Source organism: Perissodus microlepis, chromosome 7, assembly GCF_051167445.1.
Source record: "Perissodus microlepis isolate ML-2025 ecotype Zambia chromosome 7, ASM5116744v1, whole genome shotgun sequence".
NCBI classification, from domain to species: domain Eukaryota; kingdom Metazoa; phylum Chordata; class Actinopteri; order Cichliformes; family Cichlidae; genus Perissodus; species Perissodus microlepis.
Window position 1 is genome coordinate 34,916,512 of NC_140467.1, and position 22,271 is coordinate 34,938,782.

The window sequence follows — 22,271 nt, forward strand, 5'->3', positions numbered from 1 at the left end:
ACATACACACACTTATACCTAAAGCATGCATGTGGATGTGCGTGAGGGCACACACTCCTAATGATCACATAAAAGCTTATAGCACAGCATAAGACAGGCCTTAGGATGGATTAAGATGCACGCCTTTATCAGTGGGTTCCCACAATCCCCCCTAGAATATCTCCGCTCTCTCTTTCTCCCTCACTTTCTTTTTTTGCTCTTCTCAGTCTTTCCATTTCCTCCATACCTTAGGGAGATTGCTAGAAGGAAAAATAAAGAAACAGAAACATTCTTCAAATATGTATGTGAATGGACTGGCCGCTGGCAGAGGGTCACTTCTGTTCAAAGCAGCAAACGTCCAAAGTAGTCATATTAATACTGAGGGTAAGATTAAAAGTAGATGAAAAAGACAGGCTCCTTTTGTCACCAGGTCAAATGTTGGGGGGGCTGGATGGTGTCAGAAGAATAGCTGATGTCATGATGGGAAACCAGAGATGAGAAAGCAGAGGTGGGAAAGCAGAGGTGGGAAAGGGAAAGCAGATTTTTTCTACAATGGTTTCATAAAACTGCAGGTCTGATAAACACTGTGCGCCTACCTTCTCCACATGTAAGGCTTTTTCCCCCGTCAAGTATCACTTTGCCGCTAACAGCTGCTATAACAGACATTTCTGTGTAGGTAACCTTCCTTACTCTGTCATATGTCAATCAACAGTATACTTAGCTCCCACTGGTTGTTGCTTCAATCGCTTGTGTCAAAGTTCAGAGAACTTTGACAGTTTGAAGTGTCACTGATCTTCCATTATTTGAGCTATGTATCACTGCTATTCTATTTCTCTGTTAACACTCCTTCAAGGAGGGAAAATTTTTTTTCAAAGAACAATAACTGTCATTAACTACTTCCTCATACTATAAAGCTGTGCAAAATACCCATAATAAGCTAAGGTGACAGCTGGAAACGGACAACAATTTGAAAAACATGAAACCCTTCACAGCTGGTGAGCTAGTACCAGACAATGTCAAACATGAGCCCAGAAATGTACATCCAGTGTAATGCCAACGGAGGGCCAATTTAGACCTCTCCTCTCTTTTGGAGTGCAGATTAGAGACAAGCTTGAGAGACAACCTTTGAACTCTGGAGTTTACCGGGGGGCACGGCTGGTCACAAGATCAACAGAGCAGTTGATTCATGACACAGTGGCTACATTACAACACACTGCTGTCTGCCACATCTGGTCCCTTTAATAAAGAAGCCTTCTGCCAGGGGCAGTGAAAGTATTCCTTTGTGAACAGAGGAGGAAAACATCCCATCTTCCCCCTGTCATCCCCACTCGCGCAAATCTGAGTGTGTTCCTCTGCTATAGTGAGCGAAACCTTCCCACCTGATTGGCTGCGATCTACTCATCAGCTGCACAATGATGCGAGATAAAGAGGGTGAGCTGCCCTGTGTGTGAAAGGTCAACGCCTCTTGGCGCAGGGGAGCGCACACTATGTAAACAGGACAGGCAGAAGGATCAATCATGTAGAGCGTATTTATTAGTTTAGTTGGCCGAGAAGTACATCCACTGGAACATGATTCAGGACTAATCATATGGAGAAAAAGAGGCAGAGGAAAGAAACGGGGAAGGAGGGGAAGTGAGATGGAAAGAAGAGGGGAGGGAAGTAAGGATGTAGGTTCAAGTAGAGACTGAAAGTATTTTCCTCCACCTGTCTTTATGCATAAATTTGCACAACTAAAAAGACTGCAGGGTGGGTAAACACAGAAGAACTTCAGTTTCATCTTAGCTGAGCCATATGAACAAATATTGCTTGATAAATTATGATTGCTTCATAAATATAATAATTATATCCACAAGAAGATAGCGAATGAAAATACATTGATTCAAATTTCTTCACAGCTTATTTTTATCATATTTTGATAAATATATATGTTTTCCATTACAGGGCTTCAGCCGAATAGAAAATGTGTCATATACACACACCTTCATGTAGACCTTTTTTGCATGTTAGACTCCACATTTACTGAATTTTAATAATTACTTCACCAACAGATGATATTAGCAAGAGCCTCATCTCCCATCCCACCATGACTGTTGTTTCATCTGTGCGGGAAATGGGTTTTCCCCATTTACTTAGTAAAATCTTTTTTGCCAATAATCCAGATGATGGTCTGCCTCACTGCATGCTGTGCTATGTGAAATTTTCCTGGCATCTTTCAATATTTGATATGGCACACCCAATAAAAGCAGCAGTGGAGTTTTTACAATCATCCATACTTACTGGACATTTTGAATATTTCTTGGAGCACTGATATGTTTTCTTGTCATTCTTTAAATTCACTCTAATCAGTGACAATTCCTTGGAAATACACTTATCCACTAACAAATACATGTTAGCAGATAGTATGTGGTTGCGCATGTCCTAATATGGACTACTGCAATTCATTATTATCAGGAAGTCCTAAAAACTCCCTGAAAAGCCTTCAGTTAATCCAAAATGCTGCAGCAAGAGTGCTGACAGGGACTAGAAAGAGAGAACATATTTCTCCTGTATTGGCTTCCCTTCATTGGCTTCCTGTTAAATCCAGAATTGAATTCAAAATCCTGCTCCTCACATACAAGGTCTTAAATAATCAGGCCCCATCTCATCGTAATGACCTTATAGTACCATATCACCCTATTAGAGCACTTCGCTCTCACACTGCAGAACTACTTGTTGTTCCTAGAGTATTTAAAAGTAGAATGGGAGGCAGAGCCTTCAGTTTTCAGGCCCCTCTTCTGTGGAACCAGCTTCCAGTTTGGATTCGGGAGACAGACACTATCTCTACTTTTAAGATTAGGCTTAAAACTTTCCTTTTTGCTAAAGCATATAGTTAGGGCTGGACCAGGTGACCCTGAATCCTCCCTTAGTTATGCTGCAATAGGCATAGGCTGCTGGGGGATTCCCATGATGCATTGAGTTTTTCCTTTCCAGTCACCTTTCTCACTCACTATGTATTAATAGACCTCTCTGCATTGAATCATATCTGCTATTAACCTCTGTCTCTCTTCCACAGCATGTCTTTATCCTGTCTTCTTTCTCTCACCCCAACCGGTCTCAGCAGATGGCCGCCCCTCCCTGAGCCTGGTTCTGCTGGAGGTTTCTTCCTGTTAAAAGGGAGTTTTTCCTTCCCACTGTCGCCAAAGTGCTTGCTCATAGGGGGTCATATGATTGTTGGGTTTTTCTCTGTATGTATTATTGTAGGGTCTACCTAATAATATAAAGCGCTTTGAGGCGTGTTGTGATTTGGCGCTATATAAATAAAATTGAATTGAAATTGAAAAAAAATTATATTTTACTGCTGCTGCTGTTTTTGTCTTAAGATCCTGTTGATGTCTGACGTAATGATCCAGAGCTACAGAAAACACCTGGAAAGCCATAACAGATTATTTGCTCATGTCAGAAGAATTCCATCTTTAGCATGTTTTTTTTAACTTTACAAGGCAAAAGTATTGTTTTTGCATCTTTTTGGATTCTTTGTTACGTTGACACCAGCGAATTTGCAATTGTGTATAAACACTACCATACATCAGTCTTCAGGGGTTGTTGTTCAAAATTGATTTTAGTACGCCCTGATATAACTAGTATCTAATAAAAGCAATAAGGTAGCCCCATGATGGATTAGCAACCTGTTCATCTTGTTTCCTGCCTTCAACAATACACTGTTGCAGTTCTGAGCAACAATACACAGTAAGGTCAGTAATCTTGTTTTGGACCTGACGATTAAAATTTTAAACAGAAAAACTTCCTTTTATTTTTTATTTACCCTTAGTGTAGTGGATCAAACATGAAGTAAAAAAAACTCTGCAACCACTGCAAACATGATGTCACACATGATCTCCCTGATGTTGATTTTAGACTATGATCCTTTTTTAAATTTTAAATTTTTTAAAATTTATTTTTTACTAACAGAACTTGCCAATGATCATATTTAAATAATGTAACATGTTCTAAAGTTACATATTAACCCTCATTTCACAGAACCCTGCGCTTACTTTTAAAAGTAACGTACAGTATATGTGAAATCTGTTTTTGTGAAAGTACAGAACATGTCAGAAATCTTTTTGTAAACAAGACAGTATAAGTAAAAAGGAGTATATATCTACAGGTTGCATAAGGTTTTGTGACAAATATTAGGTCATATTCTGGGAAATACAAGATCAATAACACAGTTTCACAACACCGAGAGCAGGTCAAAGTTAACCTCTCATACTTTCTTCAGATAAAAAAAATATCTTAAGTCATAATTCATGCAGTGAGATAACAAAGTGCTGTAAAACTGTTAAATACACTTTTTAGCATGCTGCTCAGAGAATAGGGTTGTGCTCATTATGTAACCTGCAGGACTGCTGTGGTTAGGCATTAATTTTTGCACTCCCACATACTAATTGTGTTGCGTTCAAAAATAAACATTATGTGGACAGGTAGTCAGAAGCAAAAATGCTTGAATAACAGCAAAACAAAACCGGTGATAATAGACCTGTTTGTTTTTCCATGAGCTCTAAATGCTCCTTTAACCCTTGTGACCTCTGGCAAGGCAGATGGAGGCCAGAAAGCACAGCAAGCTGTTGTTGTATTAAACATGATGATGTCTATAGACACTGTCCTCTAAGTATACTTCAGCTCACATTCAGCACATCTCCAAGTGTTTATGCTGGTGTATGCATCCGCGCGCACACCAGCATAAAAATTACACTCTGTGTGCAGCTTTTCTGTGTCTCTCTCTTTTGATACATGTGTTTTTGACACTCAATAGTCTGTTTGGTTGTCTTGTTTCGATTTGCGCGTCATGCCACTGAGCGAAGTCTGAATAATGGAACTGGCGGCGCGCTGGTGTCGGATGAGACAGTGCCACCACAAAACTAGCCCGGCTGTTGTGTAATCACCAGGCTCACACACACGTGCCCCGTCTGTGTATCACAATACATGGAACAGATGGCGGGGAGGGTGTTAAATAAACACAAATACACGCTCATTATCAGCTTGGGTTACAGGCAGCTGCTGCCGCTCATTTTGCCTTTGACATAGATGTCCTATAAAATCGCATCCCGATGAACACTTCACATAGAAGGGTGAAAACCAAATCACAGCATGGCAACCAAACAAGTCATTTCGGATGCGGCGGGGTATTGGGAGTGGACGGATGGGGTTAAATAATGCGAGGGCTCAGCTCGTTCTAATCACTCCCCTGAATGGTACACGCTAAATCTAAAATGAAATCTGCCACAGCTGGCAAAGAGATGAAAGGAACACAACATTGTAAGTACAATAGATACAGTACATCAGCACATCAATGGAGGTGTACATGCACATTTGAGTCCAGAGACATAAATACAAGCACACAAAGACACCCATAGCTATACAGCGACTAATCCTGGAAAAAGCAAAACATTAGGCCTGCAGTGCTTTTATTTCTGGCACTAAGCTCTTGTTCTGCTGGTGAGGAGCTCTTAACTTAACCAGCATTAATAGATGGGCACTAAATGCCCCACGTCTTCTAGATTATTTCATAATATCTAGTGCAAAACTGTTGTGTAAATGATTAACTCCTTCTTACTTCAGCCATGAGAGGATAAGATGTGATATGACACCCGTGACACATATTAAGTGTCAGAAAAGGAGAAAAACAAAACAGCAGAACTTACAATGATTGCCTTAATATCCCTTGTCTTGTTTTGACTACCCACCCAAACCCCACCTCCCTATGCCCCTAAAAAACACAAAACAAAATTACAGAGAAGACTGGACCGGTGACTGTTTCCAATTTCTGTTTAATGAATGACCTCATTCTTTTCTCCACTACTCTAAATCAAACACAGGCACCTATGAGCACGTGGCACTTGTTTTGGATCTGCTGCATTTTTTAAACAGGACCCATTTTAATTTATCTCATTGCGCTGCTTTAGCTTGCCCCTTTCAATTTCCCCACATGTTTGTGAACTTGTTATAGTGATTCATAAAGGTCTGGCTAACTGAACCGCACAGCAAAACCATCTGATAAATAACATCCGATGGTGTGTCAATGCTAAACCATCAAGTTTCAACCATCACTCTGCAATCTTTCACCGACTCTGCCACCAGCTCTTAATATGACTCTTCCTTTGCCCGTCCTCTGTATAAAGTCATGCCACCACTGCTGCACAACTACACCAGTCGATTAGCTCAATGTCAGTGACTGTAATGGACTTTTGGACGCAATGCCCCCATGGCGTTTGGTGCGCTCTTTCCCCACTGTCCCTACTCCATCACAGTCACATTGACTGACCCGTCTGCACGGGCAGACACCAAAGGTCAACTTTCTGCAACAATGCCCCAGGTCTGCCCAGCACTCAGAGCCCAAAGACAGTGGGTAAGAGTATGGCTGTTAATTCAATTTATGGCATTTTAGGTGCACAAAGTCCACCAGCTTGCTTGTTGAGCCATCAACAACAATGATTGAGTAATCTGGCCAAAGTGTTTGAGTGTTTACAACATGCATGATTATGTTCCTGCTCTTCTAGTCTCTGCTGAGTACATAACTGAGGGATGGAACTGGGATGTTAATTGTAATAATCTAGCTTTAATACTTTGCTCATAATCAAACCAATTACCATGGTCTTCATGAGATGTCATCTCAGTTGTTGTTCTGTTTGTTTGGCAAAACAGGGGCTAAAGCTTTAGTGCTGCTAAAGCCAGTTCCTAGAGGGCCACCAGCTTCTCAGACCAACACCATGTCCCAACAAGACATTTCCATTAGGCACTGCATTACCATCACTCCGTCAATTGCTTTCTCCATGCACCTCAGGAAGTGGCTCTCTGTGGAGAAAGCACGGAGGATTGCAAACACTTCTCCCTCCACCTTTCACATCCCAGCATGTGCTGGCCTGCATTAGCACACTCGGATGGGCCTGTTGCTGTGCAGTAGGGACATGTGACATTGAGATATCAGAGTTCTGCCACCATGCCTCCACCCACCATCCTCATACACACACATACAAACAGACATTTTTTTACAGACCTCTCTGGCCTTTCGTTCTCTAACCTACACCCATCAGTTCTTGTTTTGCCCTTTGCAGGAGTCCAAGGGCGGAGCCTGCACGAGGTGAGGTGGCAAGTGATACATTTTTGACCTTCCACTTCATGAGATCGGCTTCATTGACATTCGGATACAAGTGCTTCCACTGCCTCTCCCTTCCCCCACCACCGAGCCAGCTATAATGCCAAGCATGTCGAATCACTTTAGCATCAAAATACCAACAGTCATCTCCCCCGTCCTCTCTCTCCTGCTAACTCCTTACCCCTCGCTTTCTCTCCCCCCAACAACCCTGACTGTCCGTTTCCCTTTCTCTCCCCTCTGTTTATCCTCCTCTGGGGGTGGAGGGGGGACGCACAGAGTGGGATGATCTGTCGCTGCCACTGCCTTTCCAAAATCCCATTGACAAGGACAGAAGCAACTGACCATAGTTAGCAGAGGAATGGCTAGAACTGCCCCTGACAGCACTGAGCCCCAAGTGCACTCTGAAAGGACACCTGAGCTCCCTCACCACCTCGTTGACAAACAGGCCAGTGAACAAACAAGAAGTGAATAAGTCTGCTGTAACATTATGCTGGATCTCATTTTTGTTTAAGATGGAGATGTTTGTAATAGACAAAACAGACAAAATGAGAATGTCTACCTCCACAAAGTCAAACTCTACATTGAAACTGCAAAGATTCATTACAGGTTATTAAACGCTTCTGCATTCTTGTTACTTTCAATCGTGACTTAAGCCATGTTGGATGTTGCAAGCGAAGGATAGCAACAGGGAAACCATGTCCCAGAGAAAAAATAAGACTTTTGACCTCTTCCTTCTGTCTGGCCTCATCCAAATATCTTAGGTTCATCCAGATGCTAAATGGTAGCTTTCAAGATTCTTCATCATCTTAGAAAACAGAGAAAAAACAAAACAGGCGCCACAACAGATGGTATTCCTCAAAATCATGTCTTTTCACTCTCGTTGTTTATTATGGTAATCTATCAAACATGGCTTTTTTCCACTGGGAGTACATATTTTTTGTCCATTGTACTTGCATGATTTATCCAAGCCTGTAACATATTATTCTGCACATAAAGAACACAATTCTCACTGATTTTTTGAAGAGTATAGTACAGTAAATAATGGCTAAGAGTCCTTTTGTAAATGACACATGCAATTTTCTTGTATCTTGGTGCTCTGATGTTTGTGCATGGTTAGATGAGGCCAGTGCCCCTCAACACTTAGTCAGCCTGTCTAATATAAACAGGGCACTTTGGATCACGCTCAAGGAACCAGAAAAGCTGCACTGCAGGCTGATTCAGATGTTTCTATCAGCTAGCCATAGCAGAGATACAATCAGGAGTGAGATATCTGGGTCAAGATGCACGCATTCATTTATATTCATGCCATTGGTTAATTTGCCCATATATTCCAGAAGAAACCGACGTGCTTGGCTGTCATTAACATATTGTTCTGTGTTAGGCAACGTGGGGCCTCAAGAATGAGAACTTGCTTATTCATGTTTAATTGAAGTTAATAAAAAATGCAGGGTTTCTTTTTTTTCCCTCCATTTTTTTCATGCAGATGCAAAGCCTCACATACTGTACTGTTACTCTCACTCAAGGGGTCAAAATAAATTCCAAGGACAGCTGGCAGGATGAAGTTTCACCTTATCTATGTAAACTGTCTCTGAGAGAATATATTATCTATAGTCTAAATATAATGCAGCAGGAAAATTAAAAAACAACAACAAAAAAAAACAAGTGCTTTCTGCTCAACTCCTCACTGTTTTTAAATAGGGGGGGGGGAGGGAGGAACAATGGATAAATTTGTATTCCACTGTAAGATTAATTAGGCATTCAATTATTCTGTACTCCTGATAAATGCTGCTTCCAGTGCACAACCAAGATTTAAATTTAAACTCAGAGCCTTTGAGAATCTGAGCTCAGGTAATTATTCAAGTTCAACTCCCAGTCCTCAACTCCAGCACCCATATTTCCACTGTGGAGATGATAATGACCGCACCACAGCGACGATATAACAACTCCTGTCCATCCCCCATGTCCACGGCTGCCCACTCTTTTCACTCTCCAATGGGTCTGAGCTGTAACAATGAGATAGCATTTCACTCTGATGGTGCTGCTCTGGGATTAAGGGCTCAGAGAGTTATCAAAGGCTTAGTCACTCTGATTTCTAGTGACCCACCGAGGATGGCTGCGGATGGCATTCAGTACCAGCACAGAGACCTCCACCTCTGCAGATGCATCCTAGCTGCTGTGGCAGCTGGCCACCAGGGGCCATGTCACTTTAGGGAATCCCATGTGACCAGATGGACAGTATTTAGTAAATCCTCCTTAGATAAAAGGACTAGCTGAGAGATTATTAGAGAGCAATACAAAAAGAACATGAAGGGCAAATGTGAGGACACACACACACACACAAACCTCCTGTCACAAAAATCAATACATAAATATCAATTATGGGGGAACTGATGGCTCAACTAATTAAGGTTTTAATCGTGGGAATTAAATTTAACACCAGAATCTATTTAGCTATCTGGGGAATTTTAGTTTCTTTATATTTTAGTCTTAACATTATGAAATTTTTCGCTGTACACCAATTGCATTTCATCCACACACACACACACACACACACACACACACACACACACACACACACACACACACACACGCACACGCACACACACACAAAAACTCAAACATCTAATTAACTCCAAAGTCTGGCAGTTCTTATCGTAGTGAGGACAAACACCAGTGCTCTGGCTATAAGTAAACCACATACAACTAAAAACACGCAGAAATTAACTGGGCTTAGCATGAGATGAGTTGTGATTCTTCGAATTTGTGTATTAAAAATACAAAAATAACTTGTCTGTCCCGATGAATGGGGTTCAGGACCCATAAACTGCAGCTTAGTTGCTTCTAGCCCTGTTGGCTTCTGACCTAGCAGGAAGCAGCCGGGGACAGCACTGACTCCAGCCAGCCAATTAGAGAGCAGGGAGCACGAAGCACACTGAGGCTAACGAGCTCCCTCCCTATGACCCTCCTCACCTCTTCAGGACCCCACGATGGGAAATATGAGGAGCCGGGAGCCACTTTAACTAGACATTAACCCCACTTCCCCACCCCAACCGCTACTCTAAAACCCTGCTGTGTGACCACAAGGTCCACAAACACATGCTGCCTCTCTCCAGAGGCCCACCACATGGAGTATTTCTGCAGAACTAATTCTAAAAAGCAACACACAGAAAAAACAATGAGCAAGTAAACACATATTTCTTGCATGGAGATGGAGCTGTGTCACTAGCCCTACAGTTTACGCTGGGCTGGTTCTAAGTGGAGGGATAATGAAGCCTCTTTCCATGTAGTCAGAATAGAAAACAGGTTCCAAATGAATTGGCAGGATTTGTGAGGCAGTGAGATAATTCTGAGGCACTGTAATGAAACAGGGCTGCATTAAACACTAATGCTGCTTGGTATTATGTGTAATTGTTACTTATTAAAACATAATCAATAGAGAGTTAGAAATCACAAGATAACAATACACCTGGAGGGTTAATCTCTGCAGGTAGTGCCGGATACTCAGATTGAGTTTCTGCTGCATCAGTCACATCCAGAACTAATGAAATAACAAGAGAGGGAGCCAGTCGTGATCATCTATGTCCAACATCCCCACCCCCTTTTCTCTCCAGGCAGAATTGGTCCTGTCATTTGGACCCTCCAAACACGGACCATATGCGAGTTCAGCCCTGGCAATCAGACTGCATTGTGGAACAGGCAGCTGAGTTCATCAGGAAAAAATTAGCCTGCCGCTCTACAGGCCTCGCTCCCATTGGCCAGTCACGAGGCCTGCTCCGTTTGAGGGCACCCCAGACATTCCTGCGGATAATCTTTTCCATTCCTCTGCTCAGCTTGGTGAGGACAGACCAAATCACAGCACAAGGCTTGCATTGTGAAGGCCTTTTTCAAAAAGCTCTGTTTTCAATGCTGTCTCTCTTTTACACTCGCTCACCTCATGCACCACATTTCCAAAATAGAAAAAAAAAATCCCATCATGACTTCTTGTTCTCATTAAAAAGCAACAGAAAAAAAAAAAAGTGAAAAGAGGCCCTAAATGATTTGCCTTTTTTCTAAGATTATCCTGTGGAAAAGTGAGGTCTTGAATACTACATTTCTCACGGTCCCTTTCCAGTAAAAGTTTGTTTTTGAAAAGCCCAAACAATGTAAAACCACTGAAACCGGAGCCGAGCCACATCAGTGTGCTGCCCGGAGTTCAGCAGATCACTGCTGAATACAGCTCCCCCGGGCGAGGCTCGCAAGCCTTCCCAGAAACCTGCTGCTTGGTCACCCCTACACGCCTCACGCCTCCCACAGCAACTTGTCATTGTGGCTATAGTTGGGCAGCTGGAACATCATGATTGGAGGACAATCACACAATCTAGGGGCACTGGTGAATTTATAGAAACATATTCCATAATTAGACCCACAGATTATTACAGAGTCTATAAACTTAGACTCCAGAGCGGCTAGCCACCCCTCTGCTGCTATGACTTAACAGTTAGGTAACTTTCTCTAGAGGTATCCAGTGCTCTTGGCTGCTTAACACACCACCGATTTACTTTAACAACTCATGCGAGAATAGCAACAAGAAAAGAAACTTCACTCCCCTAACTCCTCCTCTATTCTCTATTTGCCCCTGAGTCTGACACAGACAAAATAATCTAATGTTACTTGTAACCTGGTGTCCTACCAGTCTTAAAATAGCCACAACACAAAGACGTAAAACCTTTAACATACTTCAGTGAGACTACACAACTTATCCAGATGGTCCCAATTGTTCGGAAAACACATCTACCCTCATTATTAAACTCTGACAGTAAAATATGTTGCAATCAATCAAGACAACTCTGCAAAATACACAAAGATGGGGGCGAGGTTGGTAGAATAACTGCACCTCATCGTGCTGAAACTTGTCCATATGAAAGTATTTGCCTGTGAAAGAGAGGGTAGTGGGTTCTCATTTTCTCCCCCCTTCACAGAGCAGGAAGAGAAAAGAAGACAGTTAAGATTTACTATTGATTTTGAAAAAAATATAAAAACCAATAATATTTTAAATAAATACACAAACTATGGTTAAAAAACAAAACAAGATGCAGACTCCCTCCGTGAACACTTGGCCAGTGAATTTTTGGATATAAAATACCATCTCTTCAAGATTCTACTTTAATAGTTAGGAGTGTAAAATTTTGCAAGAATTCACCTATAATTTATTCAATACTGCCAGCACTGTGCAGTCACAGTGACCTTGACCTTTAACCACCAAATTCAAACCCGTTTACCTTTTAGCACATGGTGTACGTTTATGCCAGATGTAATTAAATTCTCTCCATGGCGTTCATGGTTTGCACAAGAGTGTGACAGACATGAGGTGACAGTGACCTTGACTGCTTATGAGGAAAATCTAAGCATTCCCTCAAGAGTTAAAGTGACTGTTTGTTCTAAATTGCATGGCATCATTTAAGAAATACAATAATATGAGAATAGCATGCAGATGGACAACAAAACCCACAAAGCTTAGGTCACAATTTGCACAAGCATTGAGGTATAAATCTTGTATACAACATGAACAGTATTATTCCATTCAAAATTTCACGTCTTTCAACGTTTCAACGTTTACTGCAGTAACAACTACAACAAGACAAAGAAATGAATTAAATTAGTGTAATCTTATTATTACATTTGATTGCATCTTTTTTTTCTTTTGGCTCACTGTAAGATATAATAAGATGATTTAAAATGTGGAAAGTCCTAAAGGCAATTTTGATGCAGACTTGAAAGAAACATGCATGGATACTATCTTTGGTTATCACGCACAGATTGTACAACAAGACTGATCAGATTTTGTTGTTAAGCAAAACTTATGATTCGAAGCCTTGAACTTTTTGTTTCGAATTGTATTGGTAATCCTTAAAAAGGAAAAAAAACCCCACAAATTTACTGATTATAGAACTATTTGAGTTTTTGGACATGAGGTGTTTTCCCTAGTTTTGAAAATGTATCAATAGTGCTCGACTGATTTAGCAGCATGTTTAATAAGATTTACTCGTTATTTTTTTTAATCCAATATACCACCTCAATAATGAATTTCTCAGATGCATCTGAGAGCACTTAAAAAGAAAAAGGGGGGGGGGGGGGGAAATCTAACAAAACAGGAAAGAATTATGATTAATTTGCAGTTCAGTGCAAAATGAAACTAAATAATCAAAACTAAGCTAATTTGTTTCTAAAAGGAAACAGATTTCTTTCAGAAAATGTTTGTATTCTCCAACAACAGAAGGCTAAAAAAATATGAAGGTTTTTGCTTAGGAAAATTGTTTCAGAACTAATAAAAAAAATTTAGATTTAGATTTTAGAACGCTTCTACTTTGTGCAGAAGAATCAAACAGATGTTCTCAGAGGTTGTTTTTTTTTTTTTTTATAGTGTATGTTGAAGTGACTTTGTCCTAGCACACAAGTCATGCTCTCATCACAAGGCAGGCAGCTCAGCTGGTAACAGCACTGATAATGCTGAATGAGGGAGCCTCAGGGATGGAATGATAAATGTATCAGCATTAACCACATGTTCTGCACAGTTTGGACTCCTATTCATTAGCCACATACCAGACAGTTCAGTTCAGAATACCCACTGATGTCAGCTTCTGCTTGTCTGAGAGGGCCGACTGAGATGGTGGGAGGAAGGGGGCCGTTCTCAGAGCACCTCTGTTAACTTGTCCATCATTGGGGCTCCACATGCAAAGACACCATTAATCATAAAAACCAGACGGAACACTGCCTCCTGAAAGGGTCCCCGAGCCACACCTCAAACCAGAGGTTGTGAGGCGTATACATGTATGTGCATCAGGTTTGGAGATGACTTCTTACCTGTTAGATTGCACAGTGTATTCCCTCATATTTTTCCCAAGATCAAACAAAAGAACAAAGAAACATAGTATCAACAAGAAGTTTATCAAGTTGGTGTTACCTGAGGATAGACGGCGGTCATGGAGGGGGCACACACCGCTAAAACAGGAACAAGCGTCACCTGAGCGACCTCGCTGCATCGGAGGAGCTAGAGAGCACTGGGGCTTCAAGAACCCTGTAATGAAAGAAATACAGAGAAATTAAACACAAAGGACAGGAGGAATAAGGAGAAGATGATAAAGCAGGTTAAACTTTGACATTAAAGTGATTGGGTCACCATCAGAACCAGCATACTGCTCAAAATGTATAGCTTTGTAATCAGGTGTACATCACCCTAAACACCTCTCTTGTGGCACTGAGCCAGCTCACTGCCCATGAGTTTTGTATGTCTGTATCCAGCCTTGAAGGCTCCACAGAGTGGACAGAACCTGCAGAGCGCTGGCTAGGGCTGGTTTGTGGAAAGGCAAAAGGCTTTTGGGCACAGCACTAAGGTTAGCAGCTCTGTGTGGTCAAAATGCCAGAGTAAGTTGGGGTGCCTGAAGGGGATGGAGGAAGCCGTCATACTGTCTGTGTCAGGGGTCACAGTGGTCATTTTCAATAGGGAAGCCATTATCTGACACAATAAGGCAACCGAGGAGGCTGTATCCCCTCAAGGCAAGTGCTCACAAGTCACTGACATCATCCAGCAAAGAAAAGATCAACAAACAAATCTAGATTGTTCAAAACAGCAATGTTTGGAGAAATCTGTCCTGAATTATAGAACCCTAATACTATCCCAAAGTCCTCAATTTGATGAATTTAAAACAAAATTGAGAAGAATACAAGAGGTTCATGATGAAAGAACTACAAATCTATTAATATCAAATTACAAAAATGTCCCAGACTGAGTAGCACTAACCTTTATGATTGATGATGATACCATTTTTTATTATTTCTTATAAATGGACTGAAAGTGGAATATGAGTGGTATTTTGCTTCACCTACAACGCAGCCAAAGGGAAAACCTGTGTGTGCAGAGAAGCAGTCGCTCCATCTTTATTGACAGGGTAGCTCAAGCAGATCTTATTGGCATTAGAGGACCTCTGCAAATCCAAACTTTATTCACTCCTTAGGAGGACTTTTGGATTTTCTGCAAACATCAAGAGCAGCAGGCGGAAGAGCCCTCCCCATCGCTGTTGTCTGAGCCCAATAAAGCTCCTTTATTACCACCATGAAAAACACGTCACTCCAGATGAGCTCAGAGAATGACATTTAAAACAGGCAAAGAGATATTGAATTAGTTCCCCATGATAAGCTGTCTGAGATGCTGATATTTATTTTTCCTGCTTTTAAGGGTGTACCACGTGGAAGTGCATGTGCAATCATATAGACATGTGAGCAGGTGGGGCTTTCTTATTTGACACATTCATTAGTATTACAGATGATTCAGGGACTGGCAAGATAATTCAAGTCTGGATCAGTCACAGCAAAGAATATCACAAATTAAATAAAACAGGCATAGAAGAACACATGAAACTAAAATAAAGCCTGTTTATTCTCGTGTCACGCATATCACTTATATCACTGTTTAATGAGCATCATATTATTATTGTCATCAGATGTTGGAAAATGTCATCTTAAAATAACAGCAAAGAGTCCCGAGCCCTGCTTTATGGGAACCATGAAGATTACAGGCATCTTGGATGAACATCAATCAAATGTTTGCGATTCAGAAAACAATACCCTAACAGACTCTGTGTGTGTGTGTGTGTGTGTGTGTGTGTGTGTGTGTGTGTGTGTGTGTGTGTGTGTGTGTGTGTGTGTGTGTGTGTGTAAGTTCTGATGGGATTAGTTCAAACCATAATGCAATTAAATCTTTTACTCTTAGCTTGGAAGCCAAGTATGAGTTAAGATCATTTCAATATGATATACCAGATTATAGATTTGTGCAAGCCATCTCATCACCACCCTAACACAGTGACTCAAATCACTTTTATGGCCTTATTAATTACAGATAAGAATATTCTATTGTAGACTATGAAATAAATTAACATGACTTTTCTTTTCTTTCCAAGCTGAATAGAAGGACATCAAAATGAATCAACCACACCATTTTTTAACCAAACATACACACAAGAGTAGTTCTTCAGAAGGAACTGTGTCAGGACTCATGGAGAAGGAGAAGAAGGGTGCAAGAGAGGGGGAAGGAGTGAATCTTGGAACACAATAGTTCTGCCATAGTCAACCATATTTTTCCCATCTTTGCCAAATTAAGTTCTTCAAAAACACGACACACTCCTGGTTGAAGAAAGGGGCTGGAGGCCAAAGAGTGACACATGGTATAGTGCTTCGAGTAAGGTCACTAAACATTAAGGCATTTCCATATGAGCCCTACCTCCCAGTCAAGTTGCACTTTTCCAAAGTCAGGAGTAAACTAAGGAGACAGCAACACCCACCTCCCACAAAAAAAAGCCTTACTCTGAAAGCAATCCACTGGAATAATGTTCCCACGGGGCAAAGTAATGTTAAAGCAATCTGAAATTTCACTACAGAATAAGGAAGAGGTAAAGACAAAAGAGGGACAAATTTGTTTGAAGCTGAAAATGATCTCAACACCTCAATGTGTATTGTAAAAACACCGACCATATATCAAAAAATGGTTAAAGAAAGAAAGAAAGAAAGAAAGAAAGAAAGAAGAAAAACTAAGTTGGTTACGTTGCTACTGATAAACAACTTGAGTTTAAATCTCTAAACACATAATTAAAAGGAATGAATCATCAAATGTTTAGTTGGCAGCTGTAAAAATACTTCAAGAATGATACATTTGACAGGAATCCGTCTTTTTTTTTTCTGTTGGCTCGATAAATCATTTTGAGTGAAGGGCATTACATTTTAAACCTTGAAGGACTTGATGAAAGTGTACGACATGTATGTGCAGGTTCCGGACCTGCTGTCGTAAAAGGTAAGGTTGGTGCATGTCTCGTCATTAAATCTTCTCCAGCACTGCATCATTATGCCTTAGTTCATATACTCAAGCAGGATCTTGATTACTAAAGTGTTTGATCTTGCACTTCACTTCTAAGCGGCAAGGATCTCATTGGCTTTAATAACTGCATGATCCAATCTTCCAGGGACAAGCTCAAAACCTTCCTTTAACAGCCAATCGGCATTATCCTTTCCAGCCATCATGGGGGATCAGGGCAATGTAAACACGCTGGGAGTTTCCTCATTAAAGACAGTCTGCTAATGAAATCCCATCCAGCACTTACAACCTTGTGCTAATGAAGGCAAGCCTTTGAGATGTTCTGCTAATGAAAGAAGGGCTTTTTATTGATATAAAGCTAATAAAAGAAAGGCTTAATGACAAGGTTCTAATGAAACAAAAGTGTGTAAATGTGGCGTTATAACAAAACCCACTGATAAATGAAAATGCTGCAGATTTCACCTTAAGCACATTTTTTATTTACTGCAGATAAACCAATGACTAGGTCTCCAGAATCTACAAGACCTCACAAACTGGGGCCTGTTGAAGAAAATGCATTCAAGCATTTATGAGTTTAAGGGTTCCTAGCTGAATTCTCCTGAAGAGTAAGGATTGTTCATGTCCTACAGTATGTTGCCAGGGTGAACAAGCCCAAGGTCAAAGATCATTGGCCCGCTAATGCATCTCCAAGGTGCAATAAAAAAGCCCTTCCTTTATGGGACTTCAGGGGCTAAGATCCTGATAGAGTGCTTGGAAGGAGGCCTCAAACCTCCATGCACAGAAGGAGATTTCAACTGTTCAATTGTGTTTGCCGACATGTACTTGAGATATGTATTTTACTGAATTCTCTGTGTATAAAATAGCATACAATTACATTGATATGCTGTTCCAAGTGTCCTCCTGTTTTTTTTTTTTTGTCTTACATCAGTTTATTGATTTTTAAATATTTTTTTTTTACAAAAGCAATACCAGCAGAAGCCCCACCTTAAGCTAATTTTTTTTTTAATTTTTCTGTGCTCATGATATAAATGTATTTTTTTAAATTTATTAATTAATCATGAAATTAATTGGCCCAGTCTTATGTTAGCACTATGTCAGAGGTTACTGTAACACACTGTGTTTACATTTTAAATGACACACATCAAGCGTAGCTATTTACTTTCATCTGATTTCCATCATCCACCTACATCGCCTCCTTATGCCTGTAGTTACCATCCAATAAAACAAATCCTGTGTACAGACGCAAATCTTTTTTTTTTCCATCTGTTTAGATATATAAGATGCAGGATCCATCCACTGATAATCAAACATTTCTTGAGTGAAGCATTCCTCTCAGAAATGACAGGAATGCTGCCCTTATTTGTTGATCATCAGCCTGTCCCTGCGTGTATTTGCTTCATCAGCAAACTGTCTTCCCTCCCACTAGATGAAATCTATTTTGAAGAAGGAAGCCGTACAAAAACATGTCATTAAACTTGCATTTATCTCAGCCAGAGCAAAGTCTGGGCAGATCTATTACGACAACAAAGCCAAAAAAAAAATTTAAAAATCAATGATCTCTAGAAGCCATACCTACTTGCTGATAATAGCATGATGCTTGTTCAAAAAATAGCTATGACATATTTTACAAACTTGGAAATAATGCACTTGTTGTTTTTACATGCCTCTCTGTATTGATTACACGCCCTCATTCACGCCCTCAGAAACACTACCTCTGGGCTAAAATTTCACCTCAGCTTCGACCACGTTAGACAGGTGTTAAACTTTCCACATTCGTGAGTATGCAAGCGCCCATTTGGGTCCAAGTGGGTAAATTTTAGTGAATGCAGGCTTCTGAGCAGACCTCTGTCTAACCTTTACCGTTTGGTGACTGAACAGGCACTATACATGCGCCTTTTTAGCAGGACCTCAAGTGGACTTGGGGAGAAAAAACATATAAGAGGAATTCCTACTTCCCTGGAATATAATCCCCCTGTTAGTGAAACCTCAGGGGTCCCTGAGTATCCAAACCAGACAGAGGTCAGTGAAAGACCTTATCACACACTTGTAGGATTTGCAGGCCTCTGCTATGTATTTAATTTCTAGCCTAAAACAATAAGTTCCTTTTATCAGTGCTGATTTGGTTTATAAGCAGAGAAACTGAAATCTAAATCAAAAATTTGCAGATTCTGTAGGTTAATGACTTGCTCTTCCTTCTGATTATGAGGCTTATTTTAGTCACAATGAACGGTTAAGGCAAAATCTGCTGACACAGACCTGTGAAGACCTTGGCAGGAAGACATAATTTTCAGGTTCAGCCACAACAAGCCTAGATTATTTGTAGCAAAACTACCTTTGGAAGGAAGTTGATTAATCATAACTGAAAAACAACAACAACAACAAAGAAAAGAAAAGAAAAAACTGTGACTAAAATCTGCAACACCTTTTTTTTTTTTTTTTTTTACTTTTAAGTTGTGAGTCACAAAACCAACTGCTGCTGAGGTCTGGACTGGCAATAAAAAAAGTTAACTGGACAGCTTTATTGAATGACTTATTAAGCGACTGTGTTTTGTGAGACCTAAACTGAGGTGCTTTTGAAATGAACAAGAGCACCTTTCTGTAACGGTTCTTAAAAAAACAACAAAAAAAAAAAAACATGCCTTCCTACTTTGTCTGAAACTGAGTCTGCACTTTCACACAGTCAGGATAATGAAGCTGCCCTGGTGTCACATTCGAAGCTGCAAAGCCTCTATAGAAAAGGTAGAATTGACATGAATGACCTTTTTTAAAACAGTAACATTAGGGCTGTTGTTGAGAAGCCTGTCTGTCTATAACCTATAGCCTTTTTCTAGTTTTGATAACTTTTGTTCTCTAAAAACAATTGACGGAAAAAACTTTTGCTTAATCAATAGAGAAAGGTAAAATATACAGGTAATTGCATTAGTTGGTATTGGAATGTTAAGCAACAAAACCAAAAGCAATAACTGACATATTTATTTGTCCTTTCATTTATACATAATTTGGGTACAAGTAATCAAACCCACCACCTCCATCAATACAAGCTGCTGGATTGATTGTTGTTCTCAATATATGCCATACTTTCCTTCCACAAACTTTAATGTTCTGACACAAGAGTTGTGTGACAATTCAACGCAAATGACAGATGGAAGTGTTTAGGCATAGCCTCCATTTCACCTGACCACTCAGTAGGGTTTCTAACCAGTTACCACCAGTCCAACAGCTGCTGGTTGCCAGTACATTTGCAGAGGAGTGTGCACTACAATCTACACCACCTTGTTGGCTCTTAAATGTGTTGGACTAGAACACTTTTGCTTTTTTACTTCCATATCGACCTTATAATCACAAGGCATGACATTTGCTAGTCATGCTGATAAGAATGTGCATCACTGTCTGCACATAACTCTCAACCAGAGCTCAACACAACAAGCAGCAACTCTGCTTTATGTTTCTTTACTTGTTGAGTTGAATTCTGCAGGAATAAAGTTTGCAGAAAGACCCAAAATAAAAGCCATGCATTGTTTGCCAATATATTTATAGAATGACTCAAACTTAACTGACAGCTTCCAACAGGCAGGCATGTGCAATTTTCTTTTTATTTTCTTTCTTTCTTTTATTTTTGCATAAAACATCCCAAAGCAGTAGTGTTCAGCAGAGAGGACACAAATGCAGCAGTTCATGATCACATCTAAGAGTTCTAGGTTTCACTTAGTGTGATGTGATGAAGCCAGTAGAAGGCCTCTGATGAGCAGACAGACAGAAGCAGGAAGAAAAACTAAAAGAGTGTGGTAAATGAGGTTAGAGGGGAAGAAAAAAAAAAAAGGGGGGGGGGGGGGGGGTTCAAAGGCTACTTGTGTACGTCAGAACCTTTCTCCGGGGCAAATAGGGGAACAAGGGCCTCACTGCCGCCCAGCAGCCAGAGTAGCTCCTTGGGCAAACGACTCTAATCAAATTTGTGTGATTGGACTCAAAAAAAGCTGTAAGGGTAAAAGAGGCTCCTTTCACGCAGGAAGGACACAAGGAAGCATTTAAAAATCTACTATCCCTCTGCTGATCTTTACAGTAGCCGTTCACATGACGGACTATCTGCCCACACCAGCAGCCCTTGGCAAAGCACACACTGGCCCTTTCTCAGCGGTGAAATATTAGCACCAGAAAGGGAAAGATAAAACATTGTTTTATGTGCTTCCTCTAATGGATCATGGGTGGAAATTCAGGCCATACTTTGCAGTATTCACCCTGCTCTGCACGGCTTCAGTGTAGCATCAAAAGTGCTATTTTTAGCTATGATTAACAGTTGCAATTGGACACGGTTCTGGCCTAAGTTCAGGGCCTCGATTTTATTTTTCCTTATCATAGTTGACATTTTAGAGTGATCAAAGAAAATTATGTTAGAAAGTAATGTAAAAAAAATGGCTGAAATTATTCAGATTTGTGTATAAAAATAATTGAAAAAAGAAGCAGTTCATGGTAATAAAATTGACGAGTGGTAAAGGCTGAACCTGTGGGAGCGGACACAAGTTATGTCCGAAGAAGATGTTGTGAGGCATTGCATTGTGGATTGCATCTAAGGTTTATCATTGAGGCCAACAAATACTATTCTTCAGGTTTAATTTGGACAAGTAAATGTGTGTGTCAAGGCACACTGGTACAAATGTGGTTTAACCTCCTAGGACCTGGCGTCCACATATGTGGACATCACATTTTGGGTTATTTAGACCAAAATACTCAATTTTGCTCTACAAGGGCCTGATATCCACTAACCAGGACATTATACTGCTACTGTTCTATCGAAATTTCAAATGAATATCCTCATATGTGGCTCTTATTTTTCTTAAAAACAAAAATAAGGTAAAAAAAAAAAAATCTGGTAATTCTTTGTTTTTACATTCATCATCAGCCCAAATATCAAAGAGAAATTAAAAATGCATACTGTGGAAGAGTTCGGGTCTTAGGAGGTTAAGTTGATGAGAACTGTTTTAGTTGTACCCATAGATGAAATTCTCTCCACTTTAAAGGTATAAGGAAACAGTTTTGTTTATGAAAGAAAGAACGGTTAGAACTTAAGGGACCTGGTGTTTTATTTTGAAAATCTTTATCCCATGCACTAATTTTTACATTGGTTAATTGTATTTTAGTTCATTTCATAAAAAAGAGTGACTCTCCTCCATGTTATTTTTTTTTTCTTCAGAAATAAATACCTGTTGAGGTACAATTTTTGCATAAAATACAGATTAATTTAATAGGAAGGTATTGGTATAAATTAGTAATACAACAAACTCAAGCCCAGTTTCATTTTATGATACACTCTAGCTTTTATCA

General features: G+C 40.2%; 1 protein-coding gene across 2 annotated transcripts in view; it reads right to left on the reverse strand.

The window, feature by feature from the left end:
• Window positions 1–22,271, reverse strand: part of rxraa (retinoid X receptor, alpha a) — a 106,622-nt gene that overhangs the window by 65,187 nt on the left and 19,164 nt on the right. For both annotated transcript variants that reach the window (XM_084934800.1, XM_084934802.1), the window contains exon 2: window positions 14,052–14,165. In XM_084934800.1, coding sequence (XP_084790926.1) covers window positions 14,052–14,165 — 114 coding nt within the window. The remainder of the gene's footprint in view (window positions 1–14,051; window positions 14,166–22,271) is intronic.